Source organism: Podarcis muralis, chromosome 7 (assembly GCF_964188315.1).
Source record: "Podarcis muralis chromosome 7, rPodMur119.hap1.1, whole genome shotgun sequence".
Classification (NCBI taxonomy): domain Eukaryota; kingdom Metazoa; phylum Chordata; class Lepidosauria; order Squamata; family Lacertidae; genus Podarcis; species Podarcis muralis.
This window is the reverse complement of record NC_135661.1, coordinates 37,584,096-37,608,416: the sequence shown is the minus strand read 5'-3', so window position 1 is coordinate 37,608,416 and position 24,321 is coordinate 37,584,096. Positions and strand designations below refer to the sequence as shown.

At 42.4% G+C, this 24,321-nt stretch overlaps 1 protein-coding gene across 1 annotated transcript in view; it reads left to right on the top strand.

Annotated features, from left to right (window-relative positions):
- Positions 1-24,321, top strand: part of CDH13 (cadherin 13) — a 592,471-nt gene that overhangs the window by 280,788 nt on the left and 287,362 nt on the right. The window contains exon 5 of the mRNA XM_028740139.2: positions 14,916-15,068. Coding sequence (XP_028595972.2) covers positions 14,916-15,068 — 153 coding nt within the window. The remainder of the gene's footprint in view (positions 1-14,915; positions 15,069-24,321) is intronic.

Sequence of the window (24,321 nt, the reverse complement as noted above, 5' to 3'; positions counted from 1 at the left end):
TTCTGGAAGAGCAGCTACCACAAAGCCTATTGATTAAAACGCTTGGATCGGTTTCTGTGCTGCCGTTTTAAGCTAAAGTGCAGGGACAATTTCTGAATAGATATCGTACGATAACCTATCAGGCATGCCATCCCTTCCTGTTTTTTTAGATATTCACATTGGTTTCTCCTTGTTCCTTACTTTGTAACCAGAAAAATGTGCACCCCCCCCCAAAAAAAAAACCCTCATTGGATTCCTCTCTTTACTGCAAGAAAAAAAGTAGGTGTTTTAATTAATAATTAAAGTATTAAGGGCTTACAAGATTTAAAAGTTCAAGGTGTTAAATTGGTCCAGTGGACCAGCTGTCTGTCCTTGACAGTAGTGTCATTATCTTGTCACCATCCAGACCTGTGACCTCTAGATAAGTTACTTATACATGGGGATGGGGGAAAATCTTCCTCCCATGACCTTCAGTACATGAGCCATGGATTTGTTTCCTAGGGAACTGGTAACTGAGAAAAATCTATAATTAGATCTGTGGGTTATAAGCTACATATGGGAACTGGGTGCTAAGTGTTTCCCTGCAAAAGTAAAGCATCTAGATGTAATAAGCTAGATCCAAGATGATTTCAATTATGAGGGATTCATTTGAGAAATTATATCAAGTACTCTGGATTTTCTTCTCACCTTTCTCCCCACTCCAACCCCACCTCTCTCTGCCGCATGAAGTTTTGTGTGGGACGATGTTATTAGGAGTCATATCTTGTCGGAAACAGTTGGAGTCAGGACCTGATTGCCCGTAGTGAAGTCATTGGGAGAGGATGAATTCTGTCATTTACACACACACACACACACACACACACACACACACACACACACACACACAGCTGTGATCCTTCAGGTTTCTAATTTTGTGGTCCTCATTCGACAAACCTGTCTGACTTGGAGATGCAAGATTAGGAATGTGAAGGCAAAATAAGGCACTGTTATGCATGTTAATACCTCCAAAGTATTTCTGTCCTCCATCTGTCCTACATCAAGGACTTATCCTCATCTCAGTGTATTTATCCTCATGACAATTTTGTTAAAGTAGGTTTAACGATGTGGCATAGAGATAACAACATGCCCGATCCTACCTGAGATTTGAACCTGGGTCTTAACATTATGTCAGAAGCAGCTTTCCAAGGCTTATATTTTCAAAATGCTATGGTCTGTTGTAGAGATTTTCTGATTTTTTCTTCCCTTTGGGTTTTGAGCTATATGATTAGATAAATGCATTGTTATCCTCGCTAGTTTATAAATGCTAAAGAAATGCAGGTTTAACTCCCCACCAAAATACCCATGCAAGCTGTGCAGTGGGATGGTTAGCGCATTGGACTAGGACCTGGGAGACCAGGGTTCAAATCACCACTTGGACATAAAGCTCATTGTGTACCCGTGGCCCAATCACTGTTGTGAGAATAAAATGGGGGGAGGGCACATGTAAGTTGGTATGAACTCCTTCGAGGAAAGGTGAAATATAAATCAAATAGTGAAGGTCTTGTAAGATTTGCATCCCACAAATTTTGCATTGCAAAAGGGGTTGACCTTTATGTTGGTTTTCATGTAATTTATTTGAACCACAAACTTTGCAAACCCTAATAGTGCAACAACAACAAAAAAGTGTTTGGCATGTGTACTACTCCATGGCCTTGGATATCTATGCAGATTCTGCAGAGAGTTTTGAGCACTGCTGCAAATGAGGCAATGAAAATTCACATGTGGATATGGATATGTTTTGATTTTAATTGGATTGTAAAGGTAAAGGACCGCTGACAGTTAAGTCCAGTCATAGACGACTCTGGGGTTGCAGTGCTCATCTTGCTTTATTGGCCGAGGGAGCAGGCGTTCAGCTTCCGGGTCATGTGGCCAGCATGACTAAGCCGCTTCTGGTGAACCAGTGCAGCACACGGAAACGCTATTTACCTTCCCGCCAGAGTGGTACCTATTTATCTACTTGCACTTTAACGTGCTTTTGAACTGCTAGGTTGGCAGGGGCTGGAACCGAGCAATGGGAGCTCACCCCGTCACGGGGATTCGAACCGCTGACCTTCTGATCGACAAGCCCAAGAGGCTCAGTGATTTAGACCACAGCGCCACCTGCGTTGGATTGTATTCAGATTCAAATCCAAATGAACATTACTTAGCACAGATACACATGCAGATTTGGAACAGGAAGGCCAGATTGTCAATCTATACTTAGGCATGAAACTCACTGAATGAATTTTGACCAATCCCTCTCTTGGGGCTCATCCACATTCTCCTTGGACTGAACAGTTTTCCCTTTGCCCCTCTCCTTTCCCAGGGAAAGCCTACTCCTTATCTCTAAAATGGAGCAAACTTCAATCTGGTGAACACCTGAATTGCTCATTTGCTTTGATTGAACGCTAAAGGATCATTTTCCTGGGGGGAATGCAGTGGCTGCCCGGATGCTGAGGTCCAGCGCCGAGGGCCTTCTGGCGGTTCCCTCATTGCGAGAAGCAAAGCTACAGGGAACCAGGCAGAGGGCCTTCTCGGTAGTGGCGCCCGCCCTGTGGAACGCCCTTCCAGCAGATGTCAAAGCGATAAACAACTACCTGACATTCAGAAGACATCTTAAGGCAGCCCTGTTCAGGGAAGTTTTTAACGTGTGATATTTTACTGTATTTGTGGTTTTTATGGAAGCCGCCCAGAGTGGCTGGGGAGGCCCAGCCAGATGGGCGGGGTATAAATAATAAATTATTATTATTATTATTATTATTATTATTATTATTATTATTATTGGACAAGAGGAAGTATTCATAGCATCATAGAATCTTAGAGTTGGAAGGGACCCACGGGTCATCTAGTCCAACCCCCTGAAATTCATAAGCTCTCACTCAATCTAACCTGCCTTGCAGAGGTGCTACGAGGATAACTTTGGGAAAGTTGGAAGGGAGAACCATATATTCTGTTTTGAACTTATTGTAGAAAATTTCTGCTGCATTTGCAACAAGAATAACAATGTGATGCATGAAGGCCTAGCTGCAGCTGTGCTGTAAACTTCAAAATACCTCTGGGGAAGCTGGAGAATTTTGTTCAATCTGCATTTAAAAATGAGCTGACCTAATTTGCACTTACTTCCTGAACTAATATGGAGACTGGAATGCAGTTTTCCTATGGATTGTGCTGTTCACTGAGTTTTGCACTGCAGGAAACTCCCCATTTACATGCATCCAAGGCATACACATCACACCACCTGTCCATCCCCCAAACGTAAGAATGGGATATAAATGCAGCAAATAAGTGATGCATGTCTTCATTCAACCACCATTTCTGCACCCTAAAATGCAAAGCTTTAGCCCAACAGCCCAGTGTCTCCTCAGAGTCATACAGTGGTACCTCGTGTTAAGAACTGGAGGTCCATTCTTAACTTGAAACTGTTCTTAACCTGAAGCACCACTTTAGCTAATAGGGCCGCCTCCTGCTGCTGCTGCTGCTGCGCTGCCGCTGTGCGATTTCTGTTCTCATCCTGAAGCAAAGTTCTTAACCTGAGGTACTATTTCTGGGTTAGCGGAGTCTGTAACCTGAAGCGTCTGTAGCCTGAAGCATCTGTAACCTGAGGTACCACTGTACTCATAAATAACTTATCATTCAGATAACTTCCCAGAGTCTTTTCTGTTTACCCCTGTTGGTATAAGTAGAACTGAAAAATGACAGGTCTATCTAGGTATTTGATGCCAGCCCCTAGAAATGTAAAATCCTAGGTGCCCTCTGATGCTTTTGTCTGATAACTGTTTAAGTGCTTCCTATATTTCTTGCAAGCGAGGAGGATGGGAAGAAAGCCAGAATAAGTTGACTCTGCCTGCCATTAGCTGTTCTGTCCCACCAGCTTCGGTGGTTACCAGCCGCCACGGTTATGGGGTGCTGTGAAAAAGCAGCATCTTCTCAATTATTTTGTTTATTACCGTTGTGGGAACGCCATTTTGATTTTCTGCCTGATGCATCAATGTGTCTTGGCCTGTCTCTGTTGGATATATAGCCCTAAAGCCTGCAGGAAACCACAGCAACGCTTTGAGGAGCTGCATTGCCCAGCAGATATTCATTTTATTATTATTATTCTGCACTTAAAATAGTAAAATTAGAGCAGCATTTCTAGTCACATGCATCTCCCAATTAAAATTGACCCTTGGGGATTTGACATCGAATAGAGGATGGGGGGAAAAAACTAATTAAACCTGTAAAAGGAAATATAGCAAAAAGTTAAGAGCCAGACTTAGTTTACTTTGCTGAATTAAATTGTGCCTGTTTATTTGCTAGTGTGCAACTTTTCTGCCTGTCAGAAAAAAGGAAACATTTATTACAGTAAAGAAACACACAACCAAAACCAAAAAGTGCACTGCAATACAAACACACACACACATTCATAATTTATACTGCTGCATTCCTGAAAAAAAATATGTTAAAGAGAAAGGAGGTGTACATGATTATTGTTGTTCTATATCTATTTATCTCTTTTTGAATGTTCCCAGAAGGAGACACGTGTTTTGGTTACATCCACACCAGAGTACCGTAATGTCACTTAAAGATGTTTTGCACATATAGGGCAGAATGTGGCAGCTGAAATGCATGTTGGCATTGGGACTGCATTACACTTCTTCTGTGGTGATACCACTGGCTGCCAATTCCCCCCCAGACCCCATTTAAGGTGCTGGAACGGACCTTTATGTCCCTAAACATTTGGGGACCAGGCTATCTGAAGGATACCTATATAATACCCACATGAAGGATACCTTTGATTTCAGCTTCTTTGGTCCTGATCTTTGACTCGCCACAGAAGCTGTCTGGTTGGAGCACACCATAGGCAGGACCCTTTTTGTGTTGGCCCCACACTGGGAAGTGCCTTCCCAGGGAAATGGACATTGCTCCTTTGCTGTTGATTCTTAGAAGGTGCTTAAAGGCTTCCCCCCTCTCTTTTGATCTGCATTTGGATAATTTTATTGAGCTCTGTTTATGCTGATATTTTTAACACCTTTTTAGCACTGATGTTTTGTGCTATTTGATTTATTTATTTTTAATCATCTGGGATTGTTGATACATTTAATAATTTCAATGATAATTTTATTATTTGTACCCTACCCATCTGGCTGGGTCTCCCCAGCCACCCTTTGTTTTACACACACACACACACACACACACACACACACACCAATATTTATCATTATATTTATACTACTTTTTGTTATGGTTTGCTGTTGCAAATGTAAGCTGCCTTGTGAGGATACAGATACACTGGGAACAGGGATAGAAATCTCCAGAACAAATAAATATATAGTATATATTCCAACCCTGTGAAGTAGGCGAATGTTGTTTTTAATGTATCCTGTGTAGACTTTAGGTCACACCCCTAGCATGCATCTAAAACACTCTTACAGCATTGTATCACTTTAAGAGCCATGGTTTCTCTGAAAGAAGTCTGGGAACTGTAGTGTGTTAAGGGTGCTGAGAATTTTAAAAAGACCCTTAACTAACCATAGTTCCCAGGATTCTTTGAGGGAGTTGTGAGTCTTACAATCGAACGAGATGATGTGGGTGCCTGGAATGTGTAGAGCAGGGGTAATCCATGTGGTACCTGGACTACAATTCCCATCATCCCTGACCATGCTGCCTAAGGTTGATGGGACTTATAGTGGGCACATGTGGAAAACACCATCTTGGATACCCTTGGTATTGAGTTTCTATTAAAATCCAAGTACTTTTGTGTTGGGAAATGGAAAATAATTTTGAGTGCAACCAGATACCTGCCTCTGAGACTCAAGGATGTGCAGGAATACTTGGAGTTTGGCAGGGGGTGGGGGAGAGACAGTTATTAAGTAACATCACCTCTGTGGTTGCTAAGCTAGAATAATATTGTCAAAAGCAAAATTGTTGTGGTTATAAAACTACACACACACACACACAAATCCTCTCCTGGGGATATTGTGGGCTGATGTTCCCTCCGCCTAGCTCCACTTATCTATTTCTTTCTCACTCCTTGGAAAACGCTCTGTGATTTACTTCTGTGATAAGATCAGAACAGCTGAGGGATCATACTGTTGAAATGAGCTTAGCTGGAAGGGACATGGTAACACCAGTTGAAAAATGGTGTTGGTAAATTTCTTCTGGCCAGAATTCACTGAGTGTAAGGGACTTCTAAGTATAGTTGCCCATTTGTTTTATACTGCTTGTAGGAGTTTATCAGCCTTCCAATGCCATTTGCCTTAGCTTTGATTTCCCTTATGGAGAAACCTCAAGGGATGCAGTCTTTTCCTGCTTCAGAAGTGCTCCTTTTCCTGTTCAGAAGATTTGAATTAGGCCTGAATCTCACAAGAACATTTATTCACAGGGGGTATTGGAGAGGGCAAAATGGGAAAGGAGCCAAAACCAACCCCGGCCCAGATTTTTCATAGTGTATTTTGTGGAAGCAGTGTAACTTCTCTTGGCTGGGGGAGCACCATAGAATCATAGAATCATAGAGTTGGAATAGACCACAAGGGCCATCGAGTCCAACCCCCTGCCAAGCAGGAAACACCATCAGAGCACTCCTGACATATGGTTGTCAAGCCTCTGCTTAAAGACCTCCAAAGAAGGAGACTCCACCACACTCCTTGGCAGCAAATTCCACTGTCGAACAGCTCTTACTGTCAGGAAGTTCTTCCTAATGTTTAGGTGGAATCTTCTTTCTTGTAGTTTGGATCCATTGCTCTGTGTCCGCTTCTCTGGAGCAGCAGAAAACAGCCTTTCTCCCTCCTCTATGTGACATCCTTTTATATATTTGTACATGGCTATCATATCACCCCTTAACCTCCTCTTCTCCAGGCTAAACATGCCCAGCTCCCTTAGCCGTTCCTCATAAGGCTTCGTTTCCAGGCCTTTGACCATTTTGGTTGCCCTCCTCTGGACACGTTCGAGTTTGTCACTGTCCTTCCTGAACTGTGGTGCCCAGAACTGGACACAGTACTCCAGGTGAGGTCTGACCAGAGCAGAATACAGTGGCACTATTACTTCCCTTGATCTAGATGCTATACTCCTATTGATGAGGCCCAGAATTGCATTGGCTTTTTTAGCTGCCGCGTCACATTGTTGGCTCATGTCAAGTTTGTGGTCAACCAAGACTCCTAGATCCTTTTCACATGTACTGCTCTCAAGCCAGGTGTCCCCCATCTTGTATTTGTGCCTCTCATTTTTTTTGCCCAAGTGCAATACTTTACATTTCTCCCTGTTAAAATTCATCTTGTTTGTTTTGGCCCAGTTCTCTAATCTGTCAAGGTCGTTTTGAAGTGTGATCCTGTCCTCTGGGGTGTTAGCCACCCCTCCCAGTTTGGTGTCATCTGCAAATTTGATCAGGATGCCCTTGAGTCCATCATCCAAGTCGTTGATAAAGATGTTGAATAAGACCGGGCCCAAGACAGAACCCTGTGGCACCCCACTAGTCACTCTTCTCCAGGATGAAGAGGAACCATTGATGAGCACCCTTTGGGTTCGGTCAGTCAGCCAGTTACAAATCCACTGAGTGGTAGCATAGTCAAGACCGCATTTTACCAGCTTCTTTACAAGAATATCATGGGGCACCTTGTCAAATGCCTTGCTGAAATCAAGGTAGACTACATCCACTGCGTTCCCTTCATCTACCAGGCTTGTAATTCTGTCAAAAAACGAGATCAGGTTAGTCTGACATGACTTATTTTTCAGAAATCCATGCTGACTATTGGTGATCACAGCATTCCTTTCTAGGTGCTCACAGACTGTTTGCTTAATTATCTGCTCCAGAATCTTCCCTGGTATTGATGTCAGACTGACTGGGCGGTAATTATTTGGGTCCTCTCTTTTCCCCTTTTTGAAAATAGGGACAACATTTGCCCTCCTCCAGTCTGCCGGGACTTCGCCTGTTCTCCAGGAATTCTCAAAGATGACTGCCAGTGGTTCTGAGATCACATCTGCCAGTTCTTTTAATACTCTTGGATGCAGTTCATCTGGCCCTGGAGACTTGAATACATCTAGACTAGCCAAGTATTCTTGTACTATCTCCTTAGTTATTCTGGGTTGTGTTTCCTCTGCTGAATCATTTGCTCCAAATTCTTCAGGTCGGGCATTGTTTTCTTTATCGGAGAAGACTGAGGCAAAGAAAGCATTGAGGAGTTCAGCCCTTTCTGTGTCCCCTGTTTGCATTTCACCATCTTCTCCTTTGAGTGACCCCACGGTTTCTTTGTTCTTCCTTTTGCTACGAACATACCCATAAAAGCCTTTTTTGTTGCTTTTAACCTCTCTAGCAAGCCTGAGTTCATTTTGTGCTTTAGCTTTTCTGACTTTGTGTCTACACGTGCTGGCTATTTGTTTGAATTCCTCTTTGGTGGTTTCCCCCCTTTTCCATTTTTTGTACACATCCTTTTTTAATCTTAACTCAGTTAAAAGTTCTTTAGATAGCCACCCTGGCTTCTTTAGGCACCTTCCATGTTTCCGTCTCATTGGTATTGCCTGAAGTTGTGCTTTTACTATCTCCCTCTTAACAAACTCCCAGCCATCTTGAACTCCCTTTCCTTTTAGTATTACTGTCCATGGGATCTCACCCAGCACTTCCCTAAGCTTTATGAAGTCGGCTTTCTTAAAATCGAGAAATTGAGTCCTAGTATGCTTGGCTGCTCCTTTCCGCTGTATAGTAAACTTCAGAAGAGCATGATCACTCGCGCCTAATGATCCTTCCACTTCTACCCCACTAACCAGGTCATCAACATTGGTTAGGACCAGATCTAAAATGGCTGTTCCTCTTGTTGCTTCTCCCACTTTCTGGACAATGAAGTTGTCTGCAAGGGCAGTGAGGAATCTGTTTGACCTTATGCTCTTGGCTGAGTTTGACATCCAACAAATATCCGGGTAATTGAAGTCCCCCATTACTACTATCTCCCTTCCTTTTGCATGCTTGGCCATCTGTTCCAGGAAGGCATCATCTATGTCCTCCGTTTGGCTTGGGGATCTATAGTAAACTCCCACAATGAGGTCACTGTTATTCTTCTCTCCCTTAATTTTGACCCAAATGCTCTCACTTTGGCTTTGAGGTTCTAAATCTTGGATCTCTTCACAGGTATACACATCCCTGACATATAACGCCACTCCTCCTCCTTTCTTGTCTGGTCTGTTTCTTTGAAATTGAAGGAATGGGTTTCCAAAACCCAAAACTGACTGTGCAGGCAGTTTTTAAACTGCACCAAAATCCCCATTTCTCCTTAGCTAAAATGCATAAACTTTAGCCGCTGAGCAAATGCAAAACAAGAACACAGCTCTCTCCCTTATCAGTTTGACGGCAAGACTGGCCTTGACTTTACCAGTAGAACAGACACAGACATATCTTATGTCCTGACCACAAATGACGCAGAGACCCAAGTCTGGGACTAACGCCAGAGCATGTTCTCGGAAGTAGTGACCTCTTGCTCCAAGATAGGAGTAGGAACAGGAATATCCTTTTATGGTCAGGAGTACAGGAAGGAAATCCCTTTTATGGTTAAGAGTGCCGGAGCAGGAACATATGTGATGTCAACCTACGTATACAAGCTGACGTGGTTGGAAGGAGGGAGAGGGTGCCTGGAGGGTATATATACTGCATGAAACTTGTCATTTCTTTGGACTTGCTGTGGACTCACCACGCAAGTGCCTTCTGCTATCCGGAGAGCAGAATAAACTCTTTCTTTGAACCAACTCGGTGTCATTTTGACTTCCTTCCTCCTGTCACGGAGCAACGCAGACCCAATCGGTGAACTCCAATAAGGCTACAAAATAGATTGTATCCCTCCATTATTACATTCCAATCGTGGGATTTATCCCACCAGGTTTCAGTGATTCCTATTATGTCATATTTAGTTTGCTGTACCAGGAGCTCAAGCTCTTCTTGTTTATTTCCCATGCTTTGCGCATTAGTGTACAGACATTGAAGTCCATTAATCATTCCCCCGTGTCTCTTATTTAAGGATTTTTTCCTCACACCACTAGGTCTGCATGCTCTTTGCTCCATTCGGTCTATGACATTTGGATGATCATCTTCATCAATTGATAGACTCCTACCTTCAGGAGCACTGTCTCCCTCCCCCACATTAGTCAGTTTAAAGCCCTCCTGATGAGGTTTCTGAGATTTTTTGCAAAAACATTCCTCCCAACCGTTGTGAGGTGCAGCCCATCGCTTGCCAGAAGTCCATCTTCAAGAAACTGCATTCCGTGATCTAAGAATCCAAACCGTTCCTGTTTACACCATTTGCGAAGCCAGTTGTTCACTTCCACAATTTTTCCCTCTCTCCCTGGGCCACGTCGTTCAACTGGGAGGACAGATGAGATGACAATTTGTGCATTTAATTGCTTCAATTTCCTGCCCAGAGCCTCGTAATCTCTTTTGATCTTCTGGAGGCTATTGCTTGCAGTGTCATTGGTTCCCACATGAACCAAGAGGAAGGGGTATTTGTCAGTGGGTTTTATGATTCCTTGCAGTCGTTCAGTTACATCTTGGATCTTAGCCCCGGGGAGACAGCACACTTCCCGAGACATCTTGTCAGGCCCACAGATCACTGCTTCTGTTCCCCTCAGTAGGGAATCCCCTATCACCACTACACGCCTCCTCTTAGGTCTGGTCGGGGTTCTTCTGTGAGCTGTCCGTTCCAAGGTCGCCTGGACATTCCCTGAGGACTGCCTTTGCTGCTCGTCTTCATATACCTGATCGACTGTAATGAGGGAGAGATCCTCAAATGGAGTCTGCTCTTCGTCTTCCATGCTAGGGGAAAGGACCTCAAAGCGATTGCGTATTTCTAAACAATCAGAGCGAACCCTGGGCCTCCTATTTCTTTGAGTCACGTTTCTCCATATATCTGGCTCCTGTGTTGGTGAACTAGCCACCTTCTCAGGGGAGTCCCCTGTCTCTTCCTTGGTGGAGACGGTGTGCTCTGTTGTTTCCAAGAAGAGTTCCAGCTCTCTAATTCTTTGGAGCGTAGCTACACGTTCCTCCAGTTGCTGGACTTTGTCTTTTAAGAGGGCAATCAACATGCAATTGCTGCAGGTAAAGCTGCCTGCAACCTTTGGCAACATGGCAAACATTGCGCAGGAACCACAGGCGACTGCAGCTGTTCCCTCACCCTCCATCTTGAGAACGTGTCGTTGGGGGGTGACTACAGTGACTACAGTGTAGTCACTGTAATCCTCCCGTAAGTCTCACTGGAGCAATTCCACATCATGGCACAAAACAGCCACCCGCAAACCGGTGCCCTCCAGATATTTTGGCTTACAATTCCCATCTTCCCCAGAGAAGATGGCCAGTGGTCCAGGATGAAGGGAATTCTTGTCCAAAACATCTGGAAGGCAGAAAAGAAGGGAGTGCAGGAACAGAATCATTGCAATGGGAATTATGGGAAGAAATGGGGTTTGTTTTCTCCACCTGGCTTGGGGCAGGGCCTGACAGGCTCCATAAAGCCGTGCTGCTGCTGCTGGGCAGAGAGGGCTCTGTTTTTGTTTTGTTTTTAAAATTGCTTTTATTTTTTTATCTATGTCATTTTAAATTGTGATTGATGTTAATGCTATATTCATAGTTTTTAGCTTTTATGAATTATGTGGAAACTGTTTTCCATTTGGTTGTGTGCTTTCTGATGTGTTTTATTTATTGTTTATGACTTTTTTCAAAAAAATAAATATTAGTTTTCCAAAAAATTTAAACAGACAAACAAATATACATCTTAACTGTACTTGATCCAATCTTAGTAACATTGTTAAGTGACTTCCTCAAATCCCCCTGGCTGAATTTCAGTGTATATCATTGTAACAGTTTTCCAAAACCTATTTTCTCATAAAATTAACTTAATCATTTAACCTCTTACTTTATTTTCATTTTAACTTTAAACATATTATTCTCTAAAATTACATAATTAAATCCTAAGCCTATCTGGAATTTGCAAGTTTTCCCAATTAAGCTATCTTAGCATATTTAACTAAATATTCTTTGAATTTCATCCATTCCTCCTGGTACTCCTCCTCCTTTTGGTAGCGGACTCTTCCAGTCAGGTTGGCTAACTCCAAAAAGTCCATCATCTTATTGTTTATGACTTTTGTTAAATTGGTGATTATGTAAATCGTGTCATGCTGTAAGCCACATTGAGCATTGTTTTTAACTATGGAAAGGCGGCATACAAATAAAATGATGGTGGTACACTGGGATAATGATGAAGAAGAAACAGGGATGGACTGTGGCCAACTAAGCCCTACTCAGAGTAGACCCATTGCAGTGGGGTAGGGTGGCCCCCTCAAATATTTTCTTGGGGGTGGGTGAAGGGACCTCAACCAAAGGAGCACACATTTTGAATTGTGTCAACAATTCTATAGGCACCATGGTTTTCCCCAAAGCATTCTGGGAGTTGTGGTTTATTAAGGGTGCTGAGAGTTGTTAGAAGGCCCCTATTCCCTTTCCAGCATTACAATTCCCAAGCAGTTTGATAATCACTCCCTATTCACAGGGGATTCAGAGAATTGTAGCTTTCTGAGAGGAGTGGGGGCCTCTAACAACTCTCAGCACCTTTAACAAATTGCAACTCCCAGAATTATTTGGGATAAGTCCTGACTGTTTAATGTGGAATCATAGCATATTATATATGAATGTCACCTCAATTAGAAGAGGTCCATATTTCTGTCATTTTTGGGAGTACGTAGCTCCCTCTTGTGGCTAATTAAACTTTAAACAAAGTATCAACTTAGAAAGACCTTCTTCTTGATAATTGTCAATGTCGTCATTCCAGACTTTAAAAGAGCAGGTGCAAGGATAGAAACTCAGGCATGGGCAGACATAACTGGATCTTGACTCTTGTGCTTAGTTTTCATTGCAGGTGTTTTGTTCTGAACCATATCTAGGAGCTTTTTTTTATGTTAACTTTACTTGCAAAATTTGGAGGGAGAATGACTAGAGGCAACAGCAAGCTTTTCAGGGGGATCTGAATGACTGTCCTTCAGAGCAACAGAATGACTTCCTGGAAAACAAACTCCCTTGTCTTCTGAAGCACTCACTTTGACCGCATTCACATCATACATTTAAAGCATTATGATACCACTTAAAAAATAATAATGGCTTCCTCCAAATAATTCTGTGAACTGTAGTATATAAAGGGTGCTGAGCGTTTTGATTGACCTCTATTTCCCCCACAGAGCTACATCTCTCAGAATGGTTTATCAATCATTCTTTCTTCATAAGAATCATACTTCTGTGAGGGGGAATAGTGTTCTCTTAACAATTCTCAGCACGCTTTAAAAAAACTTCAGCTCCCAGAAGTCTTTGGGGAAACCATAGCTGTTTAAAGCAGTATCATAGTTCTTTAAATGTATAGTGTAGATTATGCCCTGAAATGTTGAGAGGGTGCTGTGGACAGCAGTCAGAACCTGGACTTCCTGAAAACAAACTCCTTTGTCCTCTGAAGTGATCACAGATCTCTCATGTGAAAGAGCTTTCCTGTTCACTTCTATCACTATGTGCAGAATTCCCTCTTCATTTTAGTTAATTGAACAACTCTCCAGGTTACAGTGAGAACTGGTGGCATTGCTTGGCCCAAAATGCAGCAGCTGTACACTTTGCACTATTTCCTTCCCCTCTCAGGTGGCAGAGGGAGCCCTCTTGGGTGTGCCACTACCACCCTCAGATATTAAGGGGATGGTGGTTCAGCGGAGGGCATTATCTCTAGCAGCTGTAGAATTCCCTCTCCCCAGAGGCGCATTTGGGACCTTTATGATGTAGCCTCATTGCATGCTGCACACACACCTTTTCCCCTCACATAGGTCGGTAAGAAATATTATGAATAATAATAGCCAGCACCACCATTGTATATATAGAGGAAACAATATTTCTTACATCATGAATGTTGCCTCATATTATGGATAGATGAACTGTATTGTTTTATTGCTACTGTTGTTGGAGGTTTGTCATGGCCATTGGCTAGAACAATAAACTTATATTGAATTGAACATCTTTAAAGAGAAATGGCAAGAGTCATTATTATTGTTTAACTGGCAGCTAACATTGATGGCAAATCTATCTCTCACACACACACTCACACACAACCCCAAAACAGGGAAGGGGGCACATCAAATTAGTGTCTGCTAGGTTCTGTTGAAGGAACACGGGTGGCGCTGTGGGTTAAACCACAGAGCCTAGGGCTTGCCGATTAGAAGGTTGGCGGTTCGAATCCCCATAATGGGGTGAGCTCCCATTGCTCGGTCCCTGCTACTGCCAACCTAGCAGTTCAAAAGCACGTCAAAGTGCAAGTAGATAAATAGGTACCGCTCTGGCAGGAAGGTAAACGGCGTTTCCGTGTGCTGCTCTGGTTCACCAGAAGCGGCTTAGTCATGCTGGCCACATGACCCAGAAGCTGTATGCCGGCTCCCTCGGCCAATAAAGTGAGATGAGCGCGGCAACCCCAGAGTCGGTCACGACTGGACCTAATGGTCAGGGGTCCCTTTACCTTTACCTAGGTTCTGTTGGCATCAGGTTAAACCTAGGATTCTGGGGGATGGCAGGGAGAGCAATGTCCTGATCTCCATTGCTGAAAACATAAACCCCAGCTGTTACCTAGACCTGCCTCTTGCCTTACGTGAGGCCCCATCTGCACTATACATTTAAAGCAGTATCATATCACTTTAAAAAGTCATGGATTCTCCAAAGAATCCTGGGAACTGCGGTTTGTTAAGAGTGCTGAGAGTTGTGAGTTCCCCTCACAGAACTACAGTTCCAATACTACCCTAGGAAGAGGGATTGATTGTTAAACTACTTTGGGAATTGTAGCTATGTGAGGTGTAGGAATCATAATATAGGCGTGCTACAAGATGATAAATTGTTCCTAATTCTTTTTTGCTGCTTCCTTGGCTTGTATCCTCACTACTGTGTTTGCCTCATACAGGTGGTAGACAATGACAGACCAGAGGGCTCCAAATTTCGGATTTTTGGGAAAGGTGTGGACCAGGAGCCAAAGGGATTTTTCAAAATTGTCGAGAGCACAGGAGAGGTCCTTGTGACACGGTCCCTGGACAGAGAAGCAATGGCCACATACCAGGTAAGTCTCCATGCAATGTATTTGTGTGTGAGTGTGTGCGCGTGTTGTTCTCTCTCTCTCTCTCTCTCTCTCTCTCTCCCTCTCTCTCTCTCTCCCTCTCTCTCCCTTTTAACTTGTGATTGCCTCCAGACTGTCATATTTTGTCTGAGTGATTCAATCACATACCAGACCTTTATGTTTGTGCATTTGAAGTGGATTTAAAAAACTTTGTCATCCTAGCACAATAAATCCACCTTTTTAAAAAAAAGAAAAGAAGAAGAAAGACATTTTGTGGTTTGGAAAGTGATGGGGAAATGCATTAGAAATTGTGAGATGAATGTATGGGAAGGTTTATAAACCCTTACAAGCAAATCAGGATGAATGCAGGACAAATGCTGATTGTTCTACAACCACCCTGCCAACAAATCAGGATGCATGCTCAGTAAATGCTGGATATAATGCAACTTTTGTGTGATCTTTGTGCAAGAAAATCAGGATGGATGATCAATAAACCAGTAACCTGGAGGGGCTCTTTATCTTCATGGGATGTTGCAAAAGTTATGCTTTATGTTTTTTGGCTTCAGTTTGCTGCTTCTTCACAGTGTTGTAGATAGTGATGTAGAAAATTCAAAACAAGTGAAGTGATGATGCTGGCCAGAATATGTGAATCTTGTAGGGCCTGTGGAGAAATTTGTCCCCTTTCTGTTGCTTTCCAAGAGCTCGCTATGCAAAAATTCATTTATCAGAACACAAGAAATTAGTACCCAAACCTCACTATATGCACTGCAGAGTCAGTCAAAACAAAAAGCTAGACTTTGTCCACTTTCTTATTGGTGTTTTCTTTGTCAGTGCCAAACATTTTAGGATAGAAACCATGCAGGGAGGGAGAGATCAGAAAAATATATTTTTTTCTTTTGTCTCTCTTCTGCTGGTTGACTGCAGCCATTTCAGGAAGGGTGGTGAGAGATGGGACAAATCACAGATTAGAGATATAGGAAACAATGGCAATTGTCAGCTTGTTATGCAAACACTCCCCTAACAAACAATTTCCTGGGTACACATTATGTTCAGAAGGCAGGACCTGTGGATATTTACCAAATATCAAAGCAAGCAAAATACAGCTCCTTCAAAACTTCTCTGAATTCTGTGGTATGGACAGGAATTGGAACATTATCAAGGGTTTCAATGTGTCCACAAATGCTACTTTGTTGACCTCTGTTCTAAAGGCAGTAGCACTGCCTGTAGAACCAAGGCTGCAGTACCTGTAGTAGCAGGATCAGACCATATATAACAAGGCTGTATGGGCCAGAAAATAGACAAGAAAGGAAGAACGTATTGTCAGAAAGTAGGAAGGCAAATTACAACTTAATGGTTCATCTCACCAACAAATTTTATAGGCTATAAATCAGATAGTTACAGAGGTTGGGTCTCTTGATTCTCATGGCACTGGGAGTAGGAAGTTAGCGGTGCCTGTTATTCAGGGCTCCTAATTCAAGAGTGTTGGCATGTAACACTCCTTTTAGGTGTCAAATCCTGTATGGCCAAATAGTTGATCAAAGGGCAGCCTTCTCTCATAGTAAACCAAAGCATTCCCCATGCTGGAACGATTACAGCACTTGTTCAAATATAACCCCAATTTATTTCCTTTAGAATAGTCTCCCCCCGCCCTTAAGCCTTGCAAATCACATAAAACAATATATATTGCAGCATGCTAGATGAGCCAGAAAGGAGATGCAAATGCATCTTTTAATGGGCTGCAACTCTTTCTGTGTGACCCGTGATAATTCTGGTGCTCAGCAGGCCAGCCAGAGTCCCGTTGAGCAAGCTGCAGTCAAGAAGATCTGCAGAAGGAGAATGCTCAACTTGATTAGTCAGTCTTTGGAAAAACAATGAACTGGAATCAATGAAGATGTATTGTGAAGTCAAGAAAGCAGCAGGGTTCTGTCCCCCCTTTGATTTTTCTTGATACATGAAAGTATTTGAGTCTCTTGCAAAGTCTTGGGAAAGTTTCTTTTTTTTAAGAAATGCTTTCCTTCGTTTGGTGCTTATGAATTATTTTAAAAGCACAATGGAGATGAAAAATAGGAGGAGATGACTCTCCATGGAAAGATATAAATATTTTCTGAACTGTCAGTGCAGCAGAATAGAATCCTGGTATTCTGCAAAGCTGGAAGTGATAAGTGGGTCATCTGGTTCAATGCAATAGGCTTGAGAGATGGGCCCAGCTCATTCAAATTACAATTGCGACAGAGAACTTCCTGCGGTACATTTTTTCTCTCCAGCAGAAGAATGATTTGCCACTTGTCTGGAGCAAGGAGCCATTAACCTCAAGTAAATGGCTGAGCTGGAAGCCTTCTAGGTAGTGTCACCATTAACTTCTGCCTAAAACAAAATTTAATGTGAACTTGGAAGTTCTTGCTTGAGCAAGGAACTTTGATTTGACTACAAATCCCATTGGACCAGCCAGCATGACCTAGTATCAAGGGTGATGGGAGTTGTAATTCAAAAGACCTGGCCGGCACCAAGATGGGGAAGGGAGAATTAATGTGTAGATGTTGTAGTTTTATCTTTTAAAAATAAAAACAGAGACAATTGCATTTAGAAAGAAAGAAAGAGAAAGAAAAGGAGGGAGGGAAGGAAGGAAGTAGCACAGATTAACTAATGGAATTAGTTCCCACCTTTTCATTTAGACTCTCACAGACTTGGTCATTCACAAATTATTCTTCTAGTCTGAGTAAACAGCTTGCAAATCAATTCAATAAACAGGAATACTAAATCCAATTCTGTAGATGGAAGGCTATTAATACATTAACCACCCAATGTTTGTGACAGATAATTTATGGCTAACAATCAGGCTCCAAAGTCATTTTATTTTCCCCAAATTGAAAATGTGTTTTCGTTTCACGGAGTGTGCTCAGCTTAAGCGGGGGTTGAGGAAATCCCTTAATTACTACAAAATATTGTTCCACATAATATTGTACAAAATATTGAAAACAAAATCCCTTCTTTGGAAGAGCAGTTTTGTCTGGTACTTTCCAAAACATAGTGAAAGTCAAGTCTGTCTTGTGTGGGAACCAATATTTATTTTACTTACTTGTTTGCTTATTTCGTATATTTATATGTCACTTTATAACTGAGATGCTTTCAAAGTGGCTTGCAACAGATTCTAAATAATAAAAAGTCTTTAAGCAGCCATAGGAATGGCCGGTGAACCTTTTTCAGGCCAAGGGTCTGCTCAACCTTCTGGGTACCACATGCCAGCGATGTTGGAGTTTTCTGAGTCCTGGGCCCTTGCAATATATGATAAAATGTGATAGCTCAGTGGCAGAGTACATGTTTTGCATGCACAAGGTCCTAGGTTCAACTCTCAGCATCACTAGGTAAGGCTGGGAACGTCTCCCTCTCTGAAACACTGGAGAGATGCTGTCAGTATAAACAACACTGAACTAGATGGACTGTTGGTCTGATTCAGTATAAGGCAGCTTCCTGTTTCCCTACTTTCCACGACTTTCCTGGGTGTCATTCATCTGTCACATAAAGTAGGCTCCCACTACCATCATTATTTGATTTTTATTCTCTCCCCTCCCCCCAACCTGATTTTAATAATCATGTTCAGTATCCCAATTAATCTCTCTCAGAGAAACAGGGGTGCTTTCTGGCTTCTTTGACGGAGCTGTGGGCTTAATTGGTCTGAACGCTTCCTCTTATGTGTCACTATCTAAAGCTTGGGATCCTTGTCTGGGAAGACAGCCTGTCACCACAAGAGAAGGAAATAAAATGAAACGTGGAGAATGAAAGCTTCTTAACAATTGATTTCACATCCGGCACTTGTTAAACATTTTTCTTAGACAAATTTAAAAAAGAAAAAGAAACCTTTTATAATCTCTGATTTGTTTCTCTTTTCATAAAGGGGGAATTGCCTAGGTAAATTTTGTCAGGATTCCAATTTTCATGATGCCGGCTGAGTGGCATTATCAAACTTCTCCCCACCCACCTACCTTGCCCCGACGTCTTATGCCTGCAAAGTGTCAGTTTCCGATTGTGTTTGGTTTCAAAGTATTTGTGCTCTGAAAGCAGCTACATAAAAGATTTGTGACTGGATGCTATTATCTCCTTAAAAGCTGGAGTGCTCCAAAAGGCTGGCTCCCCACCGCCTAATTCTGACTCTGGAGGTTTTAGAGCTGACAAGTCTTCTGATCAGAGTATTTTGTTGTCATATAGGCCCCACAAATTAGTGTGTTTCAGGAGAAGTTTGGGATCCCTTTGGTAAGTAAATGCATGCCAGTTTTAAGAGGGACAGACTGGGAGAGCACTATTGCCTTCATAAGAGAGTGTAAGAATAGCCCTGCTGAATCAGCCCAAAGGCCCATCTAGTCTAGCATCCTGTTCTCTGAGCTTCAGGCATTTCGCATGCCTGCAAAGTATATATTCTGTCACTGAGCTCTGGCATTGTTCTGAACCAGTATTTTGGGTCTGATAATGATATAAATGGGACGCAGGTGGCACTGTGGGTTAAACCACAGAGCCTAGGACTTGCCGATCAGAATCCCTGCGATGGGGTGAGCTCCCGTTGCTCGGTCCCTGCTCCTGCCAACTTAGCAGTTTGAAAGCACGTCAGAGTGCTAGTAGATAAATAGGTACTGCTTCAGTGGGAAGGTAAATGGCGTTTCCGTGCACTGCTCTGGTTCGCCAGAAGCGGCTTAGTCATGCTGGCCACATGACCCGGAAGCTGTACACCGGCTCCCTCAGCCAACAAAGCGAGATGAGAGTCGGTCACGACTGGACCTAATGGTCAGGGGTCCCTTTACCTTTACCCTTTAATGATATAAACACATAGGAAGAGCCTTGCTGAATCAGGTCAATGCCCCATCCAAGCCAGCATAGGACAGCCTCAAGCAGTACCCAAGCACAAGAGTCCTCTCTTCTGTGGTATTCAGAAGCATTACTAGTCATGATGCAGAGCACATCATCCTTATCATCCATGAATTTGTGCAGTCCTCTTTTAAAGCCGTCCAGGTTGGCGACACAGTCTCCTGTGGGAGCAAGTTCCATAGCTGAATGCACTGTATGAAGAAGTAAACAGCATTTCTGTGCTCTCTGTTCCACTGTGCCAGAAGTGGTTTAATCATGCTGACCACATGACCTGAAAAGCTGTCTGTGGACAAACACTGGCTCCCTTGGCCTGAAAGCGAGATGAACACCACACCCCATAGTTACCTTTGACCCGACTTAACCATCCAGGGGTCCTTTACCTTTACCTATGAAGAAGCACTTTCTTTTTTCTCTATTGAATCTTCCAACACCCAGCTTCGTTTATATTACTCTTACCTTTTCTCTAAACTAAAATATTCCAAACATTGCAACCTTTCTTCAGAGGAAAGTCACTCCATCTCCTTGATGATTTGGGTTGTCCTTTTCTGAAACTTTTCTGACACTACAATATCCTTTATGAGGCGAGTTGGCCAGAACTGTGCACAATATATGCAATGTGGTTGCTCCATAGATTTATAGAATGGCATTATGATGTCAGCAGTTTCATTTTCATTTTCACTTCATTTCCTAATGATCCCTAGGGCAGAATTTGCCTTTATACATCTCCTGCACACTGATCCAGCAGAATGTTCATTCCGTATAACAATTAAATGGGACTGTAGTGTTCAAAGAAAACAGTATACATACCTCTGAACACCAGTCCCTGGGGGACATATAAGGGTGTAGAAGGTTTTTATCTTTGTGACATGCTTGTGGGCTTTCTGGATATAAGCGGTTGTCTATTAGGTTAAAGCTGGATGCTGGAATTGATGTATGTTTGGTCTAATCCCCCAAATATCTGCCTATCTTGTCGTTCCTGTTCTGTGGAACAGCATCCCTTTCGAAATTGGACAGGCACCCAGTATCTGCACTTCCAGAAGATATTCTCGTTCCAACAGGCTTTTCCAGCTGAAATAATAGGTCCTTGTCATAAGTGTCTATTTTGTATTGTTTTAGTTTTAAACTTATCTGCAGTTTTCATATTTGTGTGTTTCACTTTTTTCTGTTTACATCATACATCACCTTGAGACATGCCCATTATTGTGTTTTGGGTGGGAGGCAGGACACCCAGTTCCTCACATGTGCATCTGTAGAACACAGAACTTGGCAACATGTGATTGTCATGTACCTTACTTTTGTGGTGTGGGGTCTTGTTAAATCATTTTACGTACAGGCATCAAAATATGTAATCCAGTAAATGTCACAGAAGAATACTTTTGCATGGCAAAGCTGGATTTTAGCAAAACATCCACCTAAATTATTATTGTAAGGTATTAGACTCACAGCACACTTTTCCTTCTGAAAAGCTACCATCCAGATCAGAGGAGGTCCAGTCCCATTTAACTTCAAAAAATGCATCAGATCTTTCTACGTCATTAAATGGGCCTTGGTGTTCTTTCATGTTCTCTGTCACATTTGGTTATGTAATATAATAAATCCTCTTGCTGTTTTCTCATCTGTTGCAAGGAGAAAGAGGTATTTTACTTTCTACCTGCAAAAGAAATATCCCTCTGAGGCTTGAAAGCCCATGCATACCAGTGTTCAATTTCCATGCTCCATTTCCACATCAAAATTTTCTTTTAAAAAATCTGCACAAAAATTGTGACTTTTTGTGTTAATTTCTCCCAATATGTAGTCTTTTTTGCTTTTATTTGTATCATTTGGCTTAATAGTTGCATCTCTGCAAGCGATTTCCCCCAATATGTTGTAGTTTTATACATTATTGTCACCAACCTGTTAAATTTTGTGTACATGGTTTGGTTGGAGAACTGAGTCACATAATTTGATGTGTGAATTTCAAAGAATAGAGGTATTCCGGTTTACTTATTAGTCCAAAAACTGTGAATTGGGTAGATCTGCATGAAAATGTGAACTGCACACATTTTTCCCCCATGAAGGGCGGGGTATAAATAATCAATTATTATTATATTATTATTATTCCCAGTATTACATAACTTGTGCCAACAAAAACGTGTATCCTCCCCTATTTTGTCACTGCATATGAGTTCCACCAGGAAGCTTGGTTTTGCTGAAACGAGACAGAAAAAGTGGGGAAAGAGCCCTGGATATGGCTTTAACAGCTAATGCATTTAGATCAGTGGTTGAGTCTTAAAATGATTGTCACAGGATGCAAACAACCAGAGTAAAATACATAGCAGTCACTGAAGAAAATGGATTGAGTACATAAAGAGAATGGGTAAATGAGAAGGTTAAATGGTAGCTGGCAACTCTTCTGTACAAACTGTTGCAGAAATTGAAATGTAACTATATTTGAGGGAAAGTAGAGCTCCAACTTTATATGGACAGCCACAGAGACAGCCCACAGTCCTGTGTAGAAGAACATTGTTAAAATCCAGTGCATCTTCTGCCATCCTTGTTTATTAAAGGAGAAGCAGTTCCCCACAGTTGTGGTTTTAACACACATATTAAGGATGTAACCTGGGTGTTTCTTAAATTGTGATTTCTGACATTAGGATTGGTTTATATTCAGATCTTTGTGCAAAACCACCTTCTCTCTGAAAAGTGTTGTCATGTCACACATGTTACAAAGGGATCTTTATTGAAGCAACGTACAGTCATATCTCTTGTTATGTTTGCTTTGTCCCGCGGCAACCCAGAAATACCGGAAATGATTACTTCCGGGTTTTGCCACTCGCGCATGTGCAGATGCTGAAAATGACATCACACGCATGCGCAGAAGCGGCGATTCGCGACCCACAGATGTGGGTTGCGTTCTGCTTATGTTGCGAATGGGGCTCCGGAATGTATCCCATTCGCAACCAGAGGTACCACTGTAACAACACAGATTCAGCTTCACGCACAAAGTTATAACAGCCCCGGCAGCCAGGTTGTTCATCAGCGCAAGATGATCTGAGCATATTACACCAATCTTGGCCTGACTGCACTGGCTGCCAATTAGTTTCCAGATCCAATGCAAAGTGCTGGTTTTTGACATATAAAGCCTTAAATGGCTCTGGACTGCAATACCTCAAAAACTGCCTCTCCATATTAACCTACCTGGACTCTGAGATCATCATGTGAGGCCCTTCATACAAGAGAGGTCTAGAGCAGTGTTTCCCAACCTTGGGCCTCCAGCTGTTTTTGGACTACAATTCCCATCATCCCTTGCCACTGGTCTTGCTAGTCAGGGATGATGGGAGTTGTAGTTCAAAAACAGCTGGAGGCCCAAGGTTGGGAAACACTGGTCTAGAGGGTGGTAACTGGAGAACTGACCTTTTCTGCAGTGGCTCCCCATTTGCAGAATGTTTTCCTCCATGAGGCTCGCCTGACACCTTCATTATATATAGGCACCAGGTGAAAGTGTTGCTCTTCAACCAGGCATTCAGCTGATTAAAAATCAATGGCTTTTTAAATTTGTTTGTGGGATGGAGGTTTATTGGGTTGTCTTTGTTTTATTATGTATTTTGAATTTTTATATTGTGAACTGACTGGTGGCAACTCGTCAGAATTCCAGGTAGTGTTCTCTCCCAGCCCTACCTGGAGATGCTGGGGATTCAACCTGGTCCCTTCTGTAGCCCTTCCTAATGTGACTAATATACATTCTCAAAATGCTTTCTAATACAGTGAGGTGCTGCAACAAAATACAGATTCCAGCTTATGGAATCTGAATTGCTCCCTCCTGTGCTGGAATACCTTGGGAGGTGTATGGCAGCGGCCATGCCTTGCAAGCTGCAAGATCTGCAGGTCAGAAAGGGGAATGGCAGAACACCTTGCACAGGAGACCCCTGTTTATATCTGTCCAGAACTGGCCTGGAGTTTGTTTGAAAGTAGTGACTAGCTGAGCCTGCATCCCTCTTTCTTGTAAATACACATGTTTGAGAAGCTAGACTTGGCAACTTACATAGTGACACGGTGAGCTTATTGATGCATGGAACTACTAGCAGAACATTAAACTGCAATCTGTTCTGTACAGAGACTTCTTCACTCTGCAAACTGATTATCCAGTCATTTAATTCCTGGGCACTCTTCTTTGAACAATGGAGTAAATTGCAGTAACACCTAAGCAGAGAGAAAAAACACGTGTGCCCACTTAATAGCCTAAACAATGTGTCAATATGCTGAGGGGGTGAAGGGAGAGCAGTGATAGATGTGCCATTGTTTTCACAGTTAACATGTTTTTAATAGCAAACATTAATCTGGGTATTAAAATATGATGGGTCCCTACAAAATTGTGGGAGGGTGTGGGAGGAATGCAGTAAGTTTAGGAGAAAACATGCCACTA